This window comes from Lycium ferocissimum, chromosome 10, assembly GCF_029784015.1.
Source record: "Lycium ferocissimum isolate CSIRO_LF1 chromosome 10, AGI_CSIRO_Lferr_CH_V1, whole genome shotgun sequence".
NCBI classification, from domain to species: Eukaryota; Viridiplantae; Streptophyta; class Magnoliopsida; order Solanales; family Solanaceae; genus Lycium; species Lycium ferocissimum.
The window spans coordinates 32483589-32501837 of record NC_081351.1 but is presented as its reverse complement, the minus strand read 5'-3'; the positions used below and the strand labels follow the sequence as shown (position 1 = coordinate 32501837).

At 35.8% G+C, this 18249-nt stretch overlaps 2 protein-coding genes across 2 annotated transcripts; both read right to left on the bottom strand.

The window, feature by feature from the left end:
• Nucleotides 1-4396: 4396 nt before the first annotated feature.
• LOC132033441 (cytochrome P450 81Q32-like) lies at nucleotides 4397-6684 on the bottom strand. The gene is made up of 2 exons (XM_059423418.1): nucleotides 5695-6684; nucleotides 4397-5210 (listed from the first exon to the last, which is right to left on the bottom strand). Exons 1-2 carry the CDS (start codon nucleotides 6619-6621, stop codon nucleotides 4581-4583), a joined length of 1557 nt encoding a protein of 518 aa, XP_059279401.1. The 5' UTR covers nucleotides 6622-6684; the 3' UTR covers nucleotides 4397-4580.
• Nucleotides 6685-7980: 1296 nt separating this feature from the next.
• On the bottom strand, nucleotides 7981-12629 carry LOC132033440 (cytochrome P450 81Q32-like). Its single transcript, XM_059423417.1, has 3 exons — nucleotides 11899-12629; nucleotides 10611-10953; nucleotides 7981-8729 (listed from the first exon to the last, which is right to left on the bottom strand). Exons 1-3 carry the CDS (start codon nucleotides 12471-12473, stop codon nucleotides 8109-8111), a joined length of 1539 nt encoding a protein of 512 aa, XP_059279400.1. The 5' UTR covers nucleotides 12474-12629; the 3' UTR covers nucleotides 7981-8108.
• Between the last annotated feature and the right edge of the window lie 5620 nt (nucleotides 12630-18249).

Sequence of the window (18249 nt, the reverse complement as noted above, 5' to 3'; positions counted from 1 at the left end):
GTATGGTGAGTGACTTTGTATATGAAATGACAAAAATAAAGTGATTTTTCTACTATAAAATTAAAGAAACTTTATATATGAAATGATAAAAACATAATACTAATTTTTTATTAAAAAATAAAGAAAAATGATTTTCTTGCCCATTTTTAGTTAGTTGATTGACCTTTCAAGTAATCAACTGTACCATCTTTGGATGAAATATTTTTTTCACTTTATTTGAATTTTTTGAAGTTGGAGTTGTGTTTGGTTATAATTTTTGCAAAAAAATATTTATTTTTTTGAATGTGCAAAAATTGGAAATAAAAAAAGTAAAAATATGATTTTAGGTGTTTTTCAAATTCCAAATATAATTTCGAGGCCAAAGGCAGATGGGTCCCAATATTTCCATTGTGATATTTTGAGGAAATGATGCTGATGTACATCGGATTCGTCGACCGAACAATTGTTGTCAATGAACATCCTTGTTTTTTGAGCCATTGTCGACTCGTCTCCGCTAGGGGTGGAGTCAGGTGGAGTTTAGGGGCTCAACCCTTTCGGCGAAAAATAACACTGTATATATGAGGTAATTTTTTATTTTTTTTGGTATTTATAGTAGATTTTGGACCCGTGTTTATTTTTTTTATATTTTTGAACCCCCTCAGTGAAAATCGTCGCTTCCAAATGGCCTATGCTGAGGTGTTACTTCAAGCGTCTGCCAAATAGCATATCAAATTGGTAAAATTGCTTATTGATGAGCAATTATTTATTTACTGTTTTTGTTCTTACCATCATATAATATTAATACTTGTGATGAATCAATCATCTGAATATTACTCAGGATTTGTATACATGATTTGAGCCAAAGCTACTAGGTTATGTTGAATACCTATGATGAAAGCTACCTCCGCCCCTGATTGTTACACTATATTGACCCGTGAACAAACTGGAAATGGGATTACAATACCAGCTTACGTACTGACTAGCTTCGTTGCTGCTCTTACCACATAAATAAATAAGAGCTTGTGGTGTTTGATGATATAAAGAACGAAGAAAAGCACTAGAAAATAGAGATAAAGACTGTCCATGGATCATTAATCAGCAATACTGTAGTATAATGTCTGATGATTTATCTAGATTTAACTACGCTAGCTTGAATTAAGATCCTTGCAGCTTAGACAGGGATATATTATATCTACTTATGTTAACTATTAAAGCAACAAGTCTTTTTAGGCCAGGTAGTTGCTTAATCCATAATCAGTTTGGTTAGTTGTCAAAACTTAATTTTTAAAAGTTGTCCTTCTGAACTTAACAAGAAGGAATTTAATTAAATACTAACACAGTGAACCTCCCCGAAATAGGGCCGCCCTTGAATCGGTTGTGTCAGTATTATTTAATTTATGACACAGGGCAATACGCAAGGCCTTTTGGATCTTCTGGAGCAATGGCATTTTCTTGCTCCTACATCTTGATTTGGACGTTGTATATATATTATGGTATATGATACTCCTACATCTTACCTTTTCTCTCTTTAAGCCTTTATTGTTTGTTCGTGCATTGTCACTGCTGGCTGATAGCAACGTAATCCATTTAATATGAGACAGCAGAAATCAAGGTCTGCTCGAAAAACTGATTCCACTTGGCTTTTCGTGTATTATTATTTCTCTTATTTCTCCTTCTCTTCCTTTTTTCTTTACCAAATTCATATAGTGAAGGAAAGTATTTTATTATAGAAACACTCTAAATAGGCTTAGCGTGAGATAACATGGAACGGACCATCACATTAAGGACTTTCTGCTAATTACTTAACTCTTATTCGCTTAAGAAGAAGTTTACGAGAGAAATACGTGTAGCCAGAGACGCGAATGCAAAAGAACCATTTGATTTATGCTTTGCCAGTGCAATCGTGCAAGCTCCGAGTACATCCAGTGTATATAAACAAATGTACAAATAACATGTCACTCTCTTAATTTAAAGGGATGAGGATTAGGGAGGAACACCTTAAACTTTCACATGAAAGATCACCTTGGCTAATTTTCGTGCACTCTTTTTTTGGTTTTATTATTGCCTGACAGAGTTCTCGGCAGAAGAATGCAAATCAAATTTGAGAAAGAGGCACGGTAGTTGGTCAAGGAGGAAAATCAAACGTATGACTATCTTATATTCATCTCTAATCACACAACTTAGTGGTCAAGAAGTCGCAATTCAAACTGTGAAGTCAGCAGTTTGGTTTTAGATGGGTTCTTAGTGACTTTTATACACTTGGACTACCCTGGTCCGGCCTGGTCTTCTATTATCATGTGAAAGAGTTCTGGTATTTGCCCTCCCCGATGCGTTATAAGTTACTGTGGCCATTTGGTTAACGTTACCTATGCCCCTCCTAGACTAATCAGTGATTCAGTATTTTAAATTCACGGATTCTCTTCTGATAATGGGTTCTTGATGTTAAACATGCTTTATTATCCATAGTCTGATATTAGTAGATGAGTCTTTTGAACAAAATGCATATTGCTTGTATGCAATGTACGAACCGTTATCCTCTGTCAACATTTGAACACTTGTAATATTATGGTTACTTTCATGCTTTTCCTGCCATATGGAGTTACATAAGCTGCTATTTTCATGCTTAATAATAAAGAGTTCATTTTCCTTTCTTTTTTGGTTGTCTTTGGTGTACAATATTTTACACAGAACAGATCGGAGGCTATAGTTAATGATCTGGGAACTGAAATTACTTCACAAAGAAGTTTCATAATAATTGGACTCAAAGAACTCTTAGCCTTGAGAGGAAGAAACTCTCGAGCAATTATGAGTTCATATCCCCAATTTACAAGGCAATATATGTGGCATCGCATAAAGTGGCATGTATGTTTCTTTATGGGAGAAGTATTCAAAACACACTCCAACTCCAAAATTGCTATAACACTCCAACTTGTGGGAGTCCCATGACCCCCCGACTATTTTTGGTGTATTATTGAGGTATTATTGGGTGACGTGGACAAAAAAGTGAGTCCTCAATATTGGGTATTATTGAGTCCACGTCACCAATAATACCCTCAATAATACACAAAAAATAGTCCAGGGGTCATAGGACTCCCATCTAGTATAGCAGAATTTCGGCCAAAGTTAGAGTGTGTTTTGAACACTTTTCCCTTTCTTTATTATCTCTGCTTTGTGCAGGTCCAATTTTTGCAGGTATACATTATTTTGTGCACGTAAATTTCGCCACCATCTAGTACTTTTTCTCGTTCTTGTCATTATATTTCCTCACAACTCACTTCAACGAACGAATAAACAAGTCAGAATCTAAAATGCTTATTTTTTTCGAAATAATGAGGTGCTATTATAGCCACATCAGGCTCTGTGGAAAGGTTTACCCAGTAAGTAGAGATGGCAAATGGAAGGCGTGCTGGAAATGGGCTAGTGGGAAGGTTTTGTAGTTTGTGAAGAAAATGATGGCTGATAATATAGAGAACAAAGAACAGCACTGGGGAATACAGATAAGACTGTCCATGGATTGTTAACAAAGAAAAGATGATGATAATCAATATTCTAGTACTATATCTGGTATTACGTAGTCTTAGCAATGCTGGCTTAAATTAATGTCCTTGCAGCTTAGATAAGAATATATATTATCTACTTGTGTTATCTAAATTAAGCAAGTCTTTGCTGGCCAGGTGTATTTGTTAATCCATAACCTTTTTTTGGTTAGTTAGAAAATGATTCTTTTAGAATTTATCCTTGTGAAAAAACAAGAACGAATGCTACTCCTAACAAGGTAAACCTCCCAGAAAGCAAGGGCAGAATTAAAACAAACTATGGTTTCAATAGCAAGTCAGAAACCATAAACTTCAAATCCTGGTTCCACTTGTGGCAAGAGAGCCCTTGAATGATTGAGTCGCTGATTGATGACGAAAGGCAAGACGCAAGACCATTTGTCTTTTGGAGCAATGGTATCTTCTTGCTTGTACATCTTGATTCTATATATATGTGTGTGTGTGTGAGATACAGCTTACTTGTTTCTTTCTGTACTTTTAATGGTTGAAGGAACCACTCCTCTTGGCTTTTCCTGTATTCTTTATTTTATTTCTCCCTTTCTTCCTTTTCCTTAACCTGATTCATTTAGAGGAAAGTAATTTACAAAATAGAAAAACTCTAAACAGATTTAGGGTGAGATAACATGGCTAGGACCATCAAATTAACGAATACTCATGCCAATTATTGATCTCTTTTTCGCTTTAGAAGTTCATTTAACAAGAGAAAGAAGTATATCCCCATGTGCAAATGCCTGCTATGAGGGAAAGGCCAAACAGCCAAAGCACCATTTGATTTATACTTTGTCGGTACAAATGTGCTAGCCGTGAGCACAAGAAGTACTTATAAACAAATGTGAAAAACAACCTATTACTTTCCGTTAATCTAGGGGGATGAAAATTAGGAAAAAAACTCCTTAAATTGTACAGCAGATAGAGCTTTAGTAAATACATTATATGAGAATCACAAAAGATGACTCCAACCAGCCATTTGATTTTCACTGACCATGTCGATCCATTTAAACAAAATTGAAAGTACTAGAAGTTCATACTTTCTACAGAAGGTGCAAATCAAGTTTGAGAAAGAAGAGGCACAATTGTTTGTCGAGGACGAAAATTAGCCACCAAAGGTCGAACTTTAGGTGCAGTGAAACCACCCGATTCGATCATGTCTTCTTTCTCATCACCATTTCTTTCCCATTCAAAGCACTGAATAAGTGATCCCAGTGCCAACGCGATCATACGCATGGCTAAGTTTTCACCAGGACATCCCCTTCTCCCTGATCCAAAAGGCAACCACTTGAACTGATTTCCATTGTCTTTTCCCATCTCCATATGTTCAAATCTTTCTGGCCTAAATACTTCTGGATCACCCCAAATCTTTTCATCGTTGTGTATTGCCCACACATTCACTAGTAACAGGGTACCTCGCGGGACATGAAAACCTCCGATCGTGCAATCTTTGGATGATTCGTGTGGCAGGAGCAATGGGACTACTGGGTGCATCCTTAGTGTCTCCATGATGGTTGACTTGAGGTAATGTAGCTGAGAGACATCTGATTCATCGATCAAATGTTGTTGTCCAACAACGTTGTTAATTTCAGCCCTTGCCTTTTCTAGGATTTCTGGGTTGTTTAGGAAATGTGCCATTGTCCACTCCATTGTATCTGCTGAGGTGTTACTTGCAGCTGTTAAAAGTGTCTGCCAAATAGCTTATCAAGTCAATTATAATCCATCCCGAAGCAGTAGCTTTCACCAAGGGGATTCAAAATATAAAAAGGTAAACATCAGAATAAGTCAAGGGGATTCAACATCATCGATATAAAAAAAGAATAACTTTACTTTTGTATATATAGTACTCCGTGTTCCAAGTAACCTTTTTTTTTTTTTTTTTTGTATATAATAGATGTTGAATCCCCTTACTTAGCCTTGCCTGGTCGTATACTAAGTGAGATATTTATAGCCACATAAATATCTATGACTTATTGAATCCATTGTGTTTTAACATGCACAAATTTTAATAAAAGTTTCTTTTTCATTCTTAAACGTCATGCCCTAGTCAAACACCATCATGTAAATTTGGACTGAGTGAGTATAATTCTTGGCGAAGGGGGTTTGGATTGCACCCCTAAATCCGCCACTGTTAGGAAGTGATGAATATATTGTATACACTGTGAATTCTTACCATCATAAGGCCCCTGATCATTTCATCTGTATAGTACTCAGGATCTGTTTCTTGTAGTGATAGCAAGATCTCTATCATGGTTCTCTCTCTGTTTTCTTTATTTGCCTCTATCTTATTAGACCTCATCTGTCGAAATCCTTCTATCCAATTTTGCACGAAAACGTCCCTTTTCCTCTGCGCATTTTCGCACATCTTTTCAATCCCCTCCAACGAAAACCAACGAAAGAATGGCAAGAACTCCTGTTTGCTTGACTTTGCAAGTACTTTCACTAGCTCTCCGACAATCTCCTGAAACGTTGTTGCTTCCTCGGAGTCCACAACTCTTTCTCCGCAAAATCTTTTACCAGCAAGCATCCTCGTAATGGAATTGAACGTTACCTCAAACAACATGCCCCTCATATCCACCTTCTGATATGAATCATTGTTCTTGCACTTCTGAATTAGATGTTGGATCATCAGATGAACTTCATCAGTTCTAAAAACGGATAAAGTTTGCACGCGATATGATGATAAGAGTTGAGTAGAAGCTATACGTCTAAGGTTTCGCCAATGGTCACTGTAGGATGACCAGGCAAGGCTAGTGTAGTTTTGACCAAAGTGTTTTCCAGCAATAAGCCGAGGACGATTTGCAAAAATAATGTCATTTTTGGATAGACATTCTTCGGCTGCTGATGGAGAAGCAACGATAAGGACTTTTCGGGAGCCAAACTGGAGAAAGAGTACTGGACCGTGTTTTTTCGAGAGCTTTGAGAGATTCTTGTGCATGGGATTTTTCAGTAAGTAAAGATGACCAATTATTGGAAGATTTGGAAATGGACATGGTGGAAGTTTTTGGAGCTTGTGAAGGACATGTTGAGTTAAGATATACAGTGCTAGAAACATAGGAATAGCTAAGTAAATGGAAGAGAATTCCATTGAGATATTCATCTGGATGGCTGGCTACAAATGATTTTGAGATATTCTTCTGGATAGCTACAATTGATTTAATTAAGCTAGACTTGTCTAATATATAGGAAATAGTTTCTTATTGGACATGCTATTTGCTTGTCTTTTGTGTAGAATATGTCCTTTAAGTTTATACTTTTTGGTTTCCATTTATATTTAACAAGCTCGGATTGTTAGATATAATTGAAAATGTTAAAAAAAATTGATTTAATTGGAACTAATTTGAAGGTGCAATTTTTGTAGTTTATGCTATTTTTTATATTTGGTGTAATTTTTTGTGTTGCAAGTTTAGAACTTGACAGGACTTTCAAGATGTTTCTGTTAAATTCTTCTTTTCCACAATTTCCCACTAACTCTAATAGTTGGAGTTTGTTAACTATTTGATGCAAACAAAAAATGCTCTTAGACAAACCACAATACATAAGGATTTGTTTATGTATTATGACTTAACTATTTGATGCAAACAAAAAATGCTCACTCCACTAACTCCGGTTAAATTCTGTTTTTCCACATTTCCCACTAACGCCCAAATTGATCTGTGTTAACAAGGAAATGAGATCATTATACTAGCTTAATAAACTATGTTCATTATGGCTCATAGCACACAAAGAGGTTTCTTTACTTTGTAGCTTTAGCTTTCTTGTGCTTGTCAATACTCCTTCCGTCTATTTTTACTTATCCTCTATATTAAAAATTGATGTCCATTTTTACTTGCTCAGTTTGAAAAATTAATAGATAATTTACCATTTCATATACTTGTTTTACCCTTACTATTAATTATTGGGTTGGAAACTTCAATGAATTGTTAGTGGTTGCACAACTTTTAAAGTATGTTTGATTGATTTCAATCATTAAATAACTTAGTAAGTAATAATTAGGGTTGATATAGTAAAATTATCATTCTATTTATGACTTCTTAAGAGGTGTGTTCAGTCAATACAGAACAAGTAAAAAATGGACAAAGGGAGTATGAAAAATTGAAAACAGAAACTTGTAAAATTTTCTTCGTAAGCTACGCCAATGAGGGAACTGGTCAGGGCAAAACATCAAAAATTAGCCCCTCTATTGATAAGATTGTTTCTTTTTCTTTGTCCAGTTTATAAGGTTGTTGAAGCGCAACAAAGAGCGTTAAGACAAGAGTCTTTTCCAAGGAATGTTACTGCATACTATCGGAATGGGTGATAATCATGGAGTACATAAATTACACCCTCCAACTTTGCTTTAAGAATCAAACTTCCCGTCCAATTATGAGCAATAAATGTTATCACTCTCCTATCATAGTATTATCATCTAGTAAATGGAAATAGCCAAATAGGCCCTTTTTTCTTTTCTTTTTTGAAGTGCCAGTTTCAATTTACTAAGCAAAGATTACATTGAGGCATAAGATATTTCAAAACTGGTACATTAATATAGAGTGACCAATATGAATAATACTCTAGTTTGAACATGTGGTTCAAGACCAATTGTGTTCAAATCTGAGAGAGAAGATTAGCCATTACGGGTCGTGGCTTACACTTGGCCACTAAGGGTTGAGCTTTAGGCAAGGTGAGTCCAGTTCCTTCAGTCATATCAACCAATTCATTGCCAATTCTTTGCCAATCAAAGCATTGAATAATACATCCCAATGACAAAGCAACCATTCTAACAGCCAATCCTTCACCAGGACAACTCCTTCTTCCAGAACCAAAAGGCATCAATTTGTACCCATCTCTAACACCTTCTAGTCCTTCAAATCTTTCTGGTTTAAACTTTCTTGGTTCATCCCAAAGCTTAGGATCATTGTGAATAGCCCACAAATTCACAAGCAACATTGTGCCTCCAGGTACACGGTAGCCTCCCACGGTAGTCTCCTCAGACGACTCGTGAGGGACTAACAGAGGTCCTGGAGGGTACATTCTGAACGTCTCGTTTATTATACAACGTAAGTAAGGTAGGTTGTTGATGTCTGACTCGTCAACTAAACGTTCATGTCCTATGCGTTCGTCGATTTCAGTTTGTGCCTTCTTCAGAGTTTCAGGGTGGTTTAACATTAGAGATAAAGCCCATTCCATTGTCCCAACTGAAGTATCAGTCCCTGCTGCTAATAGAACCTACAAATATTAAAAGTGTTTCAGTTTTATGCACTGAGTTGTGAAAAATATTTACACAAAGTTAACAATATATTTTAGTTCTGAATGTATAACTAACTCAAATGTTTTTTTATTTTGTTACTCAATTTTAGAAAAATAAATAAATAAAAAGAGAGGCGAAGTTCTCAAGAAACAGATCTAACGCCTTCGAGTTATTGACTTGTCCAACCCTGCAGATTGTAGTATTCGTGAGTCGCTAGTTCAACTGTCTCTCAAGGATAGAGTCGAGAAATATCAAGCATTGCCCCCTCCTTTGTTTCTAGAAAGAACTTAATCCAACTTTTGAATGTCAAATCCAAACAAAATCTTGATAAGATTTTCATACAATAAATGCGGAACAATTGTTTTTGACCCTACAGGTGTTTAATTCAAACTGATACAATTAAATACAGCCTTGTCGTTTCAACGATATTACCTACTAAAATATCCCAATAAGTCAGAAAGCGAATAGAGAATAAATATTTAAAGTGGTGGGCAGTACACTAGCTCAGGACCACCTAATAGTAACGTGGAGATAAAACAATAAACAGGTGCCATATTTTAGTGGCGTCATTTGCGCTTCATCTATATCAATTTAGGTTGAGTGATTGAATCAATTATAGAGAAAAAGTTGTCTTAGGAAAAGTTGTCTTAGATTTTTCAAACCATAGTTAAAACCTGTAACTTTTGAAATCAAACCCTTCAAAAGCATAGTGGGGTAAGAAAAACTTTTTAAATTAAAATTTAAGAGATATTTTGTATTTGAAATATTTTTAACCACCAATCATCATCTAATAGGCTATTTATATCATAGATATTAAAGAGTAGTTACATTACTATTCATGTTAAATTTTCATTTTTATTGAAGTAAAATTTGATTAATTGATATTGCATTTTTAGAAAAGCTTTCTAGGGATTACAATTTTGTTTTTTTTGCTAATTTGGTAAGATTATATAAGAATTGAGAATGTTTTGATAGGTTTAACTTTGTGGGATTTTTATGTAAAGAAAAATACAACTTAAAATGTTTAAACATCAAACGTATCTAGTTGAAGGTTCTTTATTTAAACACAATATATATCCAATTCAAATAAAAAAGTAACTAAATATTAAAAAATAAATACAAATTTAATAGAATAAAAATATTATTTGATAAAGAAAAATTATGTTTGTCAATAACGATGGAGATGTTTGTACTGGTGGTGGGTGAGGTTTTGGTTTTGGGGTGGGGGTTTGAGGCGGTGGTAAAAATTTATCCATACAAAATACCTCTTAATAATATTAAAATTTGGTTCAAGATCTCCTTTAAGATCTTAAACCTTAATATAAACAAATGGAGTAATAGTATCATTGTATAGATTAAGTTAAATTAATCTCTCTAAGAAAAGGAAATCTATTTGACCACTGTCATCTAATAGGCTATTAATCATAGATTTGCTGCACCAAATCCTTGCTTTCCAAAGTGGGATTACAGTTTTTTTCGCCACAAAACTTGTAACTAAAGTAAATTTAATCCGTAAGTTGAAGGTTCTTTTGTTTTACTTTTCATGTAACTAATTTTACTTATTCTGACCGTTACTCTTAAGTATAGGATTCTCCTTTAAAAAACCTAATACGGAGTAATAGTATCATTGTATAGAAGTTAAATTCTCTCTCTAACTATTTTCTTTTCCTTTTTTAAGTGAATTTTGTACTAAACTTGTTGACCAAACCATGAATTAAATGCAGCATATTAATCCGTTTTCATTTCATAAATCACATCTATAGAAGGAAGAAAAAAAAACTTATACTTAACAAATTAAGGGCAGAGATTAAAATTAAATCAAAATTCAGGATTAATGCAAAATTGAAGTAGTAACTTACAAGCATAAGGCTTCTGATGATTTCATCTTTGTAATATTCAGGTTCCTTTTCTTGCAGTGTTAACAATACTTCAATCAATGATTTCTTATTCCCTTCAATCTCTGAATCAGTAACAGTACCTTCTTTCTCCATTCTCTTTCTGCAATTTTTTATCATATCCTGCATAAACTCATCTCTGTTCTGTTGCAACACAACTAAACTCTTCTCCAATTTCCTCACCAACAACTTCAACGCTGGCAGAAAATCACCGACATTCGTCGCGCCACCAATCCTGAAAGTCTCCTGCACCATTTCCCTGAATCTCGTAGCTTCTTCGATGTCTTCCACATTTTCTCCGTAATACCTGTTCAAAACATAATTAAGTAAATAAAGTATGTTTTATCTAGCAGGTTAAATTTTATAAGCTAATAAGGGTAAAGACACGTTTTAGCGCAAATATCTTAAGTTTAAGTCTCATCATCACTCATTACTAGTGATGAAGTCGAAAATTGAATCAAATTTTGATTCATTTTTTATAACTAAGCTAGAAGCTTCCTTTACGTCAAGCATATTCAAAATTTAAATATAAAAAGAAAAATTGGTTTTATCTTATTTGTATGAGATTCAATTGAATTTACTTCATTATTGGTTGATTTGCCCCTTCCCAGGGACGGATTTATAGGGCAATTTATGGTACCCGTGAAGTCTCTCCGCCAAATTATATTTTATTTATATATTTTCTAGAATTTATTTAATATTATCTGCTGGAAGTGCCTGGAATCATGCTTCAAAAAGGCTAAAACGATATATTTACCTAAAGGGGTCGTTTGGTTGGTTAGTTGATGCTACGTTTTTTACCTGAAGGAGCAAGGATAAATTCCCACTTGATACTTCTTTTTTTTCTCCTTTAGTGGTGCACCATGTTATAAAATCCTAGATCCGCCTCAGCCCCTTCCCGTTATGATTTATGTGCTTGGCACGTGAAAAATAATCAGACACACGGAAATAAGTACACCTAAGGGGTCGTTTGGTGCACGGTATAGGTTGGGATATCCCAGCATTAATTTTTTGTATCGTGTTTGGTAGGAGATAAATTTATACCTCCTACCAAATACGATACAAAATGAAGCATAATCCCAACGGTGGGATATCCCACCTTATCCCACTTATCCCGAAATTATTTTATACCATCTTTTTCATGAAATAAAATAATCTCAAAAGGTGGGATAAATTAGTCCCGGATAATCCCGAAATAATTTTGGCTACCTACCAAACGACCACTAAGTAAATAAAAATGTGCTAAGCATACCTTTTTCCAGCAATTGTCCTCATCATGACATTAAGCATCAACTCAAAGAACATAGTCTTCATATCCACAGATTTCTCAGCCATGGCAGAAGAATTAAGCCTCTTTACCATAGACTTCACTTCATCAACACGAATTCCATGAAGCATTTGAAGACGATGAGTGGAAAACATCTCAACTGAAGTGATCCTTCTTAGATTTCTCCAATGATCTCCATAAGAACTCCAAGCCAACGAAGTAAAATTATATCCTAAATGTTTCCCTGCCATTAAATGAGGACGATTCGCGAAAATAATATCGTTCTTGGTAAAACACTCTTCTGATGCAGAAGGTGAAGAAACCAAAAGGACTTTACGAGAACCGAATTGAAGGAGAAGAACAGGGCCATGTTGATTGGAGATTTTGGCTAAGGTACGTTGAAGAGGTTTCTTGAAGAGATAAAGATGGCCAATAAAAGGAAGAACAAGAAATGGAGCTGGTGGATGATTTTTGAATTTGCGTATGAAATGCTTGGTGATAATGTATAAAGCTAGTAGAAGAGGAGCGTATAAGATTGGAAAGAACATATTGTGATCCATTGGAACTGTATTTTTTTGGGGTAAAGGGGAAAGTGTATGTGTTTTAATTTGTGTTGGTTGGCATATTGGTTGATTTGTGTCTGTTTATATTGTGATTTAAATGGAAGACTTGTCTTGGGCGTCAATGTCGTCGATAATGGGGTCGTTTCTTTTTACCAATGTCTTGGACTTTTCTTTAAATTATGAAGTGTACCATATGGTGCACAATACTGATTTTTCTTCTTCATGTACTTTTTTGTTTTATATTCGGTCTCTGGCTCCGACTAAATCGAATTCACAACGCGAGGCTTATTAAAGAGCGAGTCGTTCGTACTAGTAATGTCTTCATTTCTAGGGCTCGAACATGAAATTCTAATTAAAAATGAAGTGGTCATATTAATCTCATCATAACTTTGTGTGTTACAGTTTTTTACTTTTTAATTCTTAAATTTTTGCTCCTAATATTTTAAAGCAAAAAGTGTTAGCCCGTCTAGTTCAGTTTTAGGAATTAATAAACAGTGGCGTAATTTTATTTTATTTTTCATTTTTTGTTTGTGATGCTGGATGATTAACAATCTTTATGACTACTCGCCAACCGATTGTTTAGGCTCATCTCCGATTGCGCTATTGAGAGGAAGTCACGCCTCAAGGAAACTTTAGTATGTAATAAATTTTGTAAACTAATCATCTTTAATTGAGGGATTGATATTTTGGTGGTCCTTAATTATTTTACGACAATTTTTATAATTATTTCTCATTGCATTCAGTTTTGTTGGTCCTCTAGTGGGAATGTTTGGTACAAATCTCTTTTTGACCTCTACTTTTGTGGAACATTTCAGGTGCCATCAGCAGCGAAACCAAAAATAGTCCTCTCTCCGACCTAATTTATCTAACGTTGTTTGGCTGGCCACTGGAAAAAGAAATAAGGATTTGTAATCTTATGATCTAAAACAAGTCTTAAATATATGTTTGAATATAAATAATCTTATTATGAGGAGTCCGCGACTTAAGTAGCACAAAAAATAAAAAGTTGTAATGCTAAACTAAAAAAAAAAAAAAAAATTCCATTAGTAGTATTCACGCACGATGCGTGAAAGGACCAAAGTGCAAAATTTTCACTTTGGCCCTTTCACGCACGAAATTCGTGCGTGAATGTGCCGAACTGTTTTTTTTTTTTTTGCGTTACCTTTCCAAACACGTTTTTTTCCATACTTTGGGCAAAGATTAGTCATATTTCAAAATTCTAAAATATCAATATTTTATATAAAACTTAATATCTTTTTTTGCGTACAATAATGTCGGCTCATTACATCAAGTCCACCTAAACGTTTGGATCGTCGTTTTAGGGGTTCTAAAGTGCCCCGAAGCAAGTTTTGAAACTTGTAATATTTATAGGGTTTTGATTTAAGTGTTTTAATAATAATTCATCCAATACGAGAGGTTTATACTAATTAAAAAATAATTCATTCCATTTAATTACAATACTAATTCAAAGCAATACAATAATAAATTACAATTACAATAACAATACAATCTTCAAGTTCTAGAGGCTCTATTACTTCGAGACGTGCTTGTACTACCACGGCCTTGTTGCCCACACGAACGCTTGTCATGGCCATATTGCTTACATATAGAGCACTTGCGAGAGTAAGTTCTTTCACTAACATCCATTTGATTGGGTCTACGACTCCGTGAGTTAATGCCCAATTTTCTAATGTAATCCTTGTTAGCAACCATCGAAAATGGCTCGTTTGGCCAATAAGCTTCATTACCAAGTGGGTGGAATTGGCCGGAATATGCTCTAAGGTAACTTTGGACCTTGTATTCCCCCGCCACATAATTTGTTACCGTTTTTCTCATTCTCTCGAAGCACTTGACAAGATGAGAACACGGCGTGGTACGTTTGCCACTTACCACAAGTGCATATTCTTGTTGCCTCATAAACCAGTATGCACGTTTCCACCCTTACCGTTATAATAACCCGTCCTAACTTCATACACATGTTGAATTGGGTCATACTCGGTCATTTGGTGACGCTCACATTTTTGTCTATAATGCTCCATAGTTTTGAAGGGCTTTGGCATCCATGTCCCGCCGTCGGCTAATATCGCTACCGCTTGCCTTGTCCTAACAACAAATCGCTCCACCACTTGCTTGAAAGTCATTCTCACCATTGCGGTGACAGTAGTCCTCGAGCGATTTCGACAATCCATTGAAAGACTCCGAGCTATTTGTTGTGAGCATGCCCCATCTTTTTCCTCCATCGGCATTTAAGCGTCCATTTTTCAACATCGAGCTTCATCAACCAAACGTATGCGGGTTCACTCACCGACTCCGATCGATCCATTTTTGCGGCCCATTTTCGTTGTTGATGCTCCATCGCAGCCCCCACATCAATTTGTTTAGAGTGCCATTGTGAAACGTTGATTGCAAATTCGCCTTCAAGTGCCTTAAACAATATCGATGGTAAACAAAGGAGGTGCCACCCGGTAAATTATCCATATTGTGCAATATGCCTTTATGACGATCGACAAAGACGCATATGCCGGTACGATCCTTAATAACATGAGTTTTCAAATGGGTCAAAAAGATCCCCCATGTGTCGTTGCTCTCGTTAGCGGCAATTGCGAAAGCAAGAGGAAATATTGACCCATTGGCATCCATTCCTATTGCAATTAGGAGCTTGATGTCGTAGGCACCATATACATGCGTACCATCTATGGATATCATCGGTCGGCGTGAGCAAAACCATCAATGCATGGTTTGAATGTCCAAAATACGAAGTTGAAGATTTTACCCTCTATAAGTCGCCACTCTACAACAAAGCACCAGGATTAAAATGTTGTAGCGCCATATACCTTGGCAGCGATCGAAAAGAAGTATGCCAATTTCCAAAGACCATCTCAAAAGCGCGTCTACGCCCGAGAAATCCCTTTTTGTTGCTTATAGTTTTACTATATACGGCTTGAACGTTTCGAATACAATCTTTAATGGGAACCCGCACAAATTTAAACAAACAACTTTTAGTAATAATCTTTCAATTGATATAAGACATATAATGTACTAGGTAGGATAAGTTACCTTGGCGTTTCGGCAATGTCTTTAAGTAACACTTGAGCAATCATGTTTGTATCTAAATTATAATGATCTGCTCGATTTTCTTCCATATCACAAGTGTGTCTTTCGCGAAATTTTGTGATAGCCCACATACCATCGCAACAATTCCACGAAGCAACCACTCACAAATTTTGATACCGTGTGTCTACAAATTAGCCTCCATATCTTTGAGGTTGACTGATCAACCTTAAACTCCCTCATGTCCTTAAAATAATAAATTTTGACAGCCCGTTGCAAAGCTTTTTTGGATGCGAACAACATTCCCTTTGCAAGGTAGCATCGATCTTTGTTGAGATCCTTAGGTTCAATCCAGGTTTTTAAGCGACTATCATAATCTTCTCTTGTGAAGACAAATGCATCATCACGACCTCGCAGCTATCAAGATAAGGGATATTGTTAGAATGCCACCGAATTGGGCTTTCGAAAGTTGGGTTTTCAAACATCGGTGGTGGTACGTCTTGGTGCATTGGTTGTTGTTGGTTTTGGCTTTGAGGAATATTGTTGGTCATACCAACTTGAACATCATCATCGTCTTCATCATCGGTTACCTCTGCATTATTAGGTATTTCATCGTCATCACTTGATGATGACTCATAATAATTAGGAAAATCTTCATTATTAAGTGCATTCATCCTCCTACATGAAAAGTAACATATTTTAAATACCAACATCATACATATATATAGATAATTTAATATCAAGGTGATGAACTTACTGTTGTTCATAAGCATTGTCATGGTGTGGAGAATGATCAACTCCACCGAACTGAGAGGATTGACCAACATCCATATTTGGTACCACTGGTGAGTTTTGAGAATAGTTCCTATAAAGATTTGAAAACCGGTTATTTACCAATTCATACAACAAACACATGCTACTACATATAATAATAATATAACAAAACCATATTTACCAATTTTCATTGTGAGCTTGATTAAATTGTCAAGTTAGATTTTCCAGCCACTTGACCACTCAAAATGTCTCCATAAGAACTAAAGTTCCCATAAGTGTTACCATGAATAACTTGAGGGACTTCTTCCCGAGGTATCTTTTCAACATACATCTCAAGAACATTAATGAATACAAAATCACGATATTCTTCCGACGATCCCAAATAATCACTCAAAGATTCATCATCGTTGATATTGTGCATGCCATAACGCACTACACCGTTTGATATTGTTTGTGGATATCTTTGCGCTTATTGAGATTCCAAACTCGGTGGGTGTAGTTTTCATTCTTTCGTGCAAGTAACCGACTAGTGTTTCATAACTTAAAGTTGTTGGAAATTTAACATGGGCTTTTGGTTTGACACTATAACGAATGGAGTAATTGTCCTCGACGATATCTCCATCCCAAAATAGTGAAACCTTAACACGCGAAGCATTTTGAGACATTTTTTGAATGAAGTTTGATTTTTTTTTTTATGACTTGTAAGACTTAGGCCTATTGAATTGATGAGTTAAATTCACTTGTCATGGGTTGTCAAGCCTTATAGTTTAAATAAACAAAACGCGCAAATAATGCTGAACGTATTGTCAAATCAAGATGTGTCATAGATTCCCGAAATTGTCATGCGTGGTGTGTTGTCAAATCAATACTTATAGTGCGCATTAAATTGGTGCGCAATACAAAACGGTCAAAAAATACGGAACGTATTGTCAAATCAATCCTTTATGTGTCATAGATTCTGAAATTGTCATGCGTGGTGTGTTGTCAAATCAATACTTATAGTGCGCATTAATTTGGTGCGCAATACAAATAGCGGGTGTTGTACCGAAGGGGTGGGTTGTTGCACTTCCACGCATAGATTTTGTGCGTGAAAGTGCAAAAATCGTACTATACACTTTCACGCACAAAATCTGTGCGTGAAAGTGGACAACTTCACCCTAAACCCTAAAATCTGTGCGTGATAGTGGGAAAAAAAAAATTACACTTTCACGCACGGAATTTGTGCGTGAAAGGTAAAATAGTTTTGCCACTTTCACGCACAAATTCCGTGCGTGAAAGGTTAAATATGTTTTTCCACTTTCACGCACAAATTCTGTGCGTGAAAGTTCAAAAACGTAACCCAAACCCTGAAATCTGTGCGTGAAAGTGGAACAAACATATTTAACCCTTTCACGCACAGAATTTGTTCGTGAAAGTGAAAAAATATGCAAAAAATTTATGATAAATTTAAAGACTAAATATGCAAAAAATATATATTATTTACGATAAATTTTACAACACTAATGTATATACACTATCGAGGATGGGTCCCACATGTAGTATGCCTGAGACTATCCCTAGGCCTAAGGCTCATACCATCCCCACCGGGCTCGTCATCGTCTCCATCGCCCTTTTTCCTCCTAATAACCGGCGCTCCCAACTCATGATCATCATCTCTTCGCCACCCGTGATCCCTTAACTAGAACGTGCTTTTTCTTGGGATGCGATCCCGCCGGCACACTCGAACCTCGGCCGAGTTAGGTCCGGTGTCTCGACCTCTACCTCGTCGGGAGTCGCCACCTCGTGCGCCGAAGGATGAACCCGAAAAGTATATAATAATTAGTACCATTCATTATTTATATTGAATACATTAACGTTATTTATTTAATAGAACTTTTATGTGTCAACGGGCGCTGAGTGGCTCCGAGATGGGTCCGTAGGCTCCCGAGATGGGTGGGGTGGTGAATAT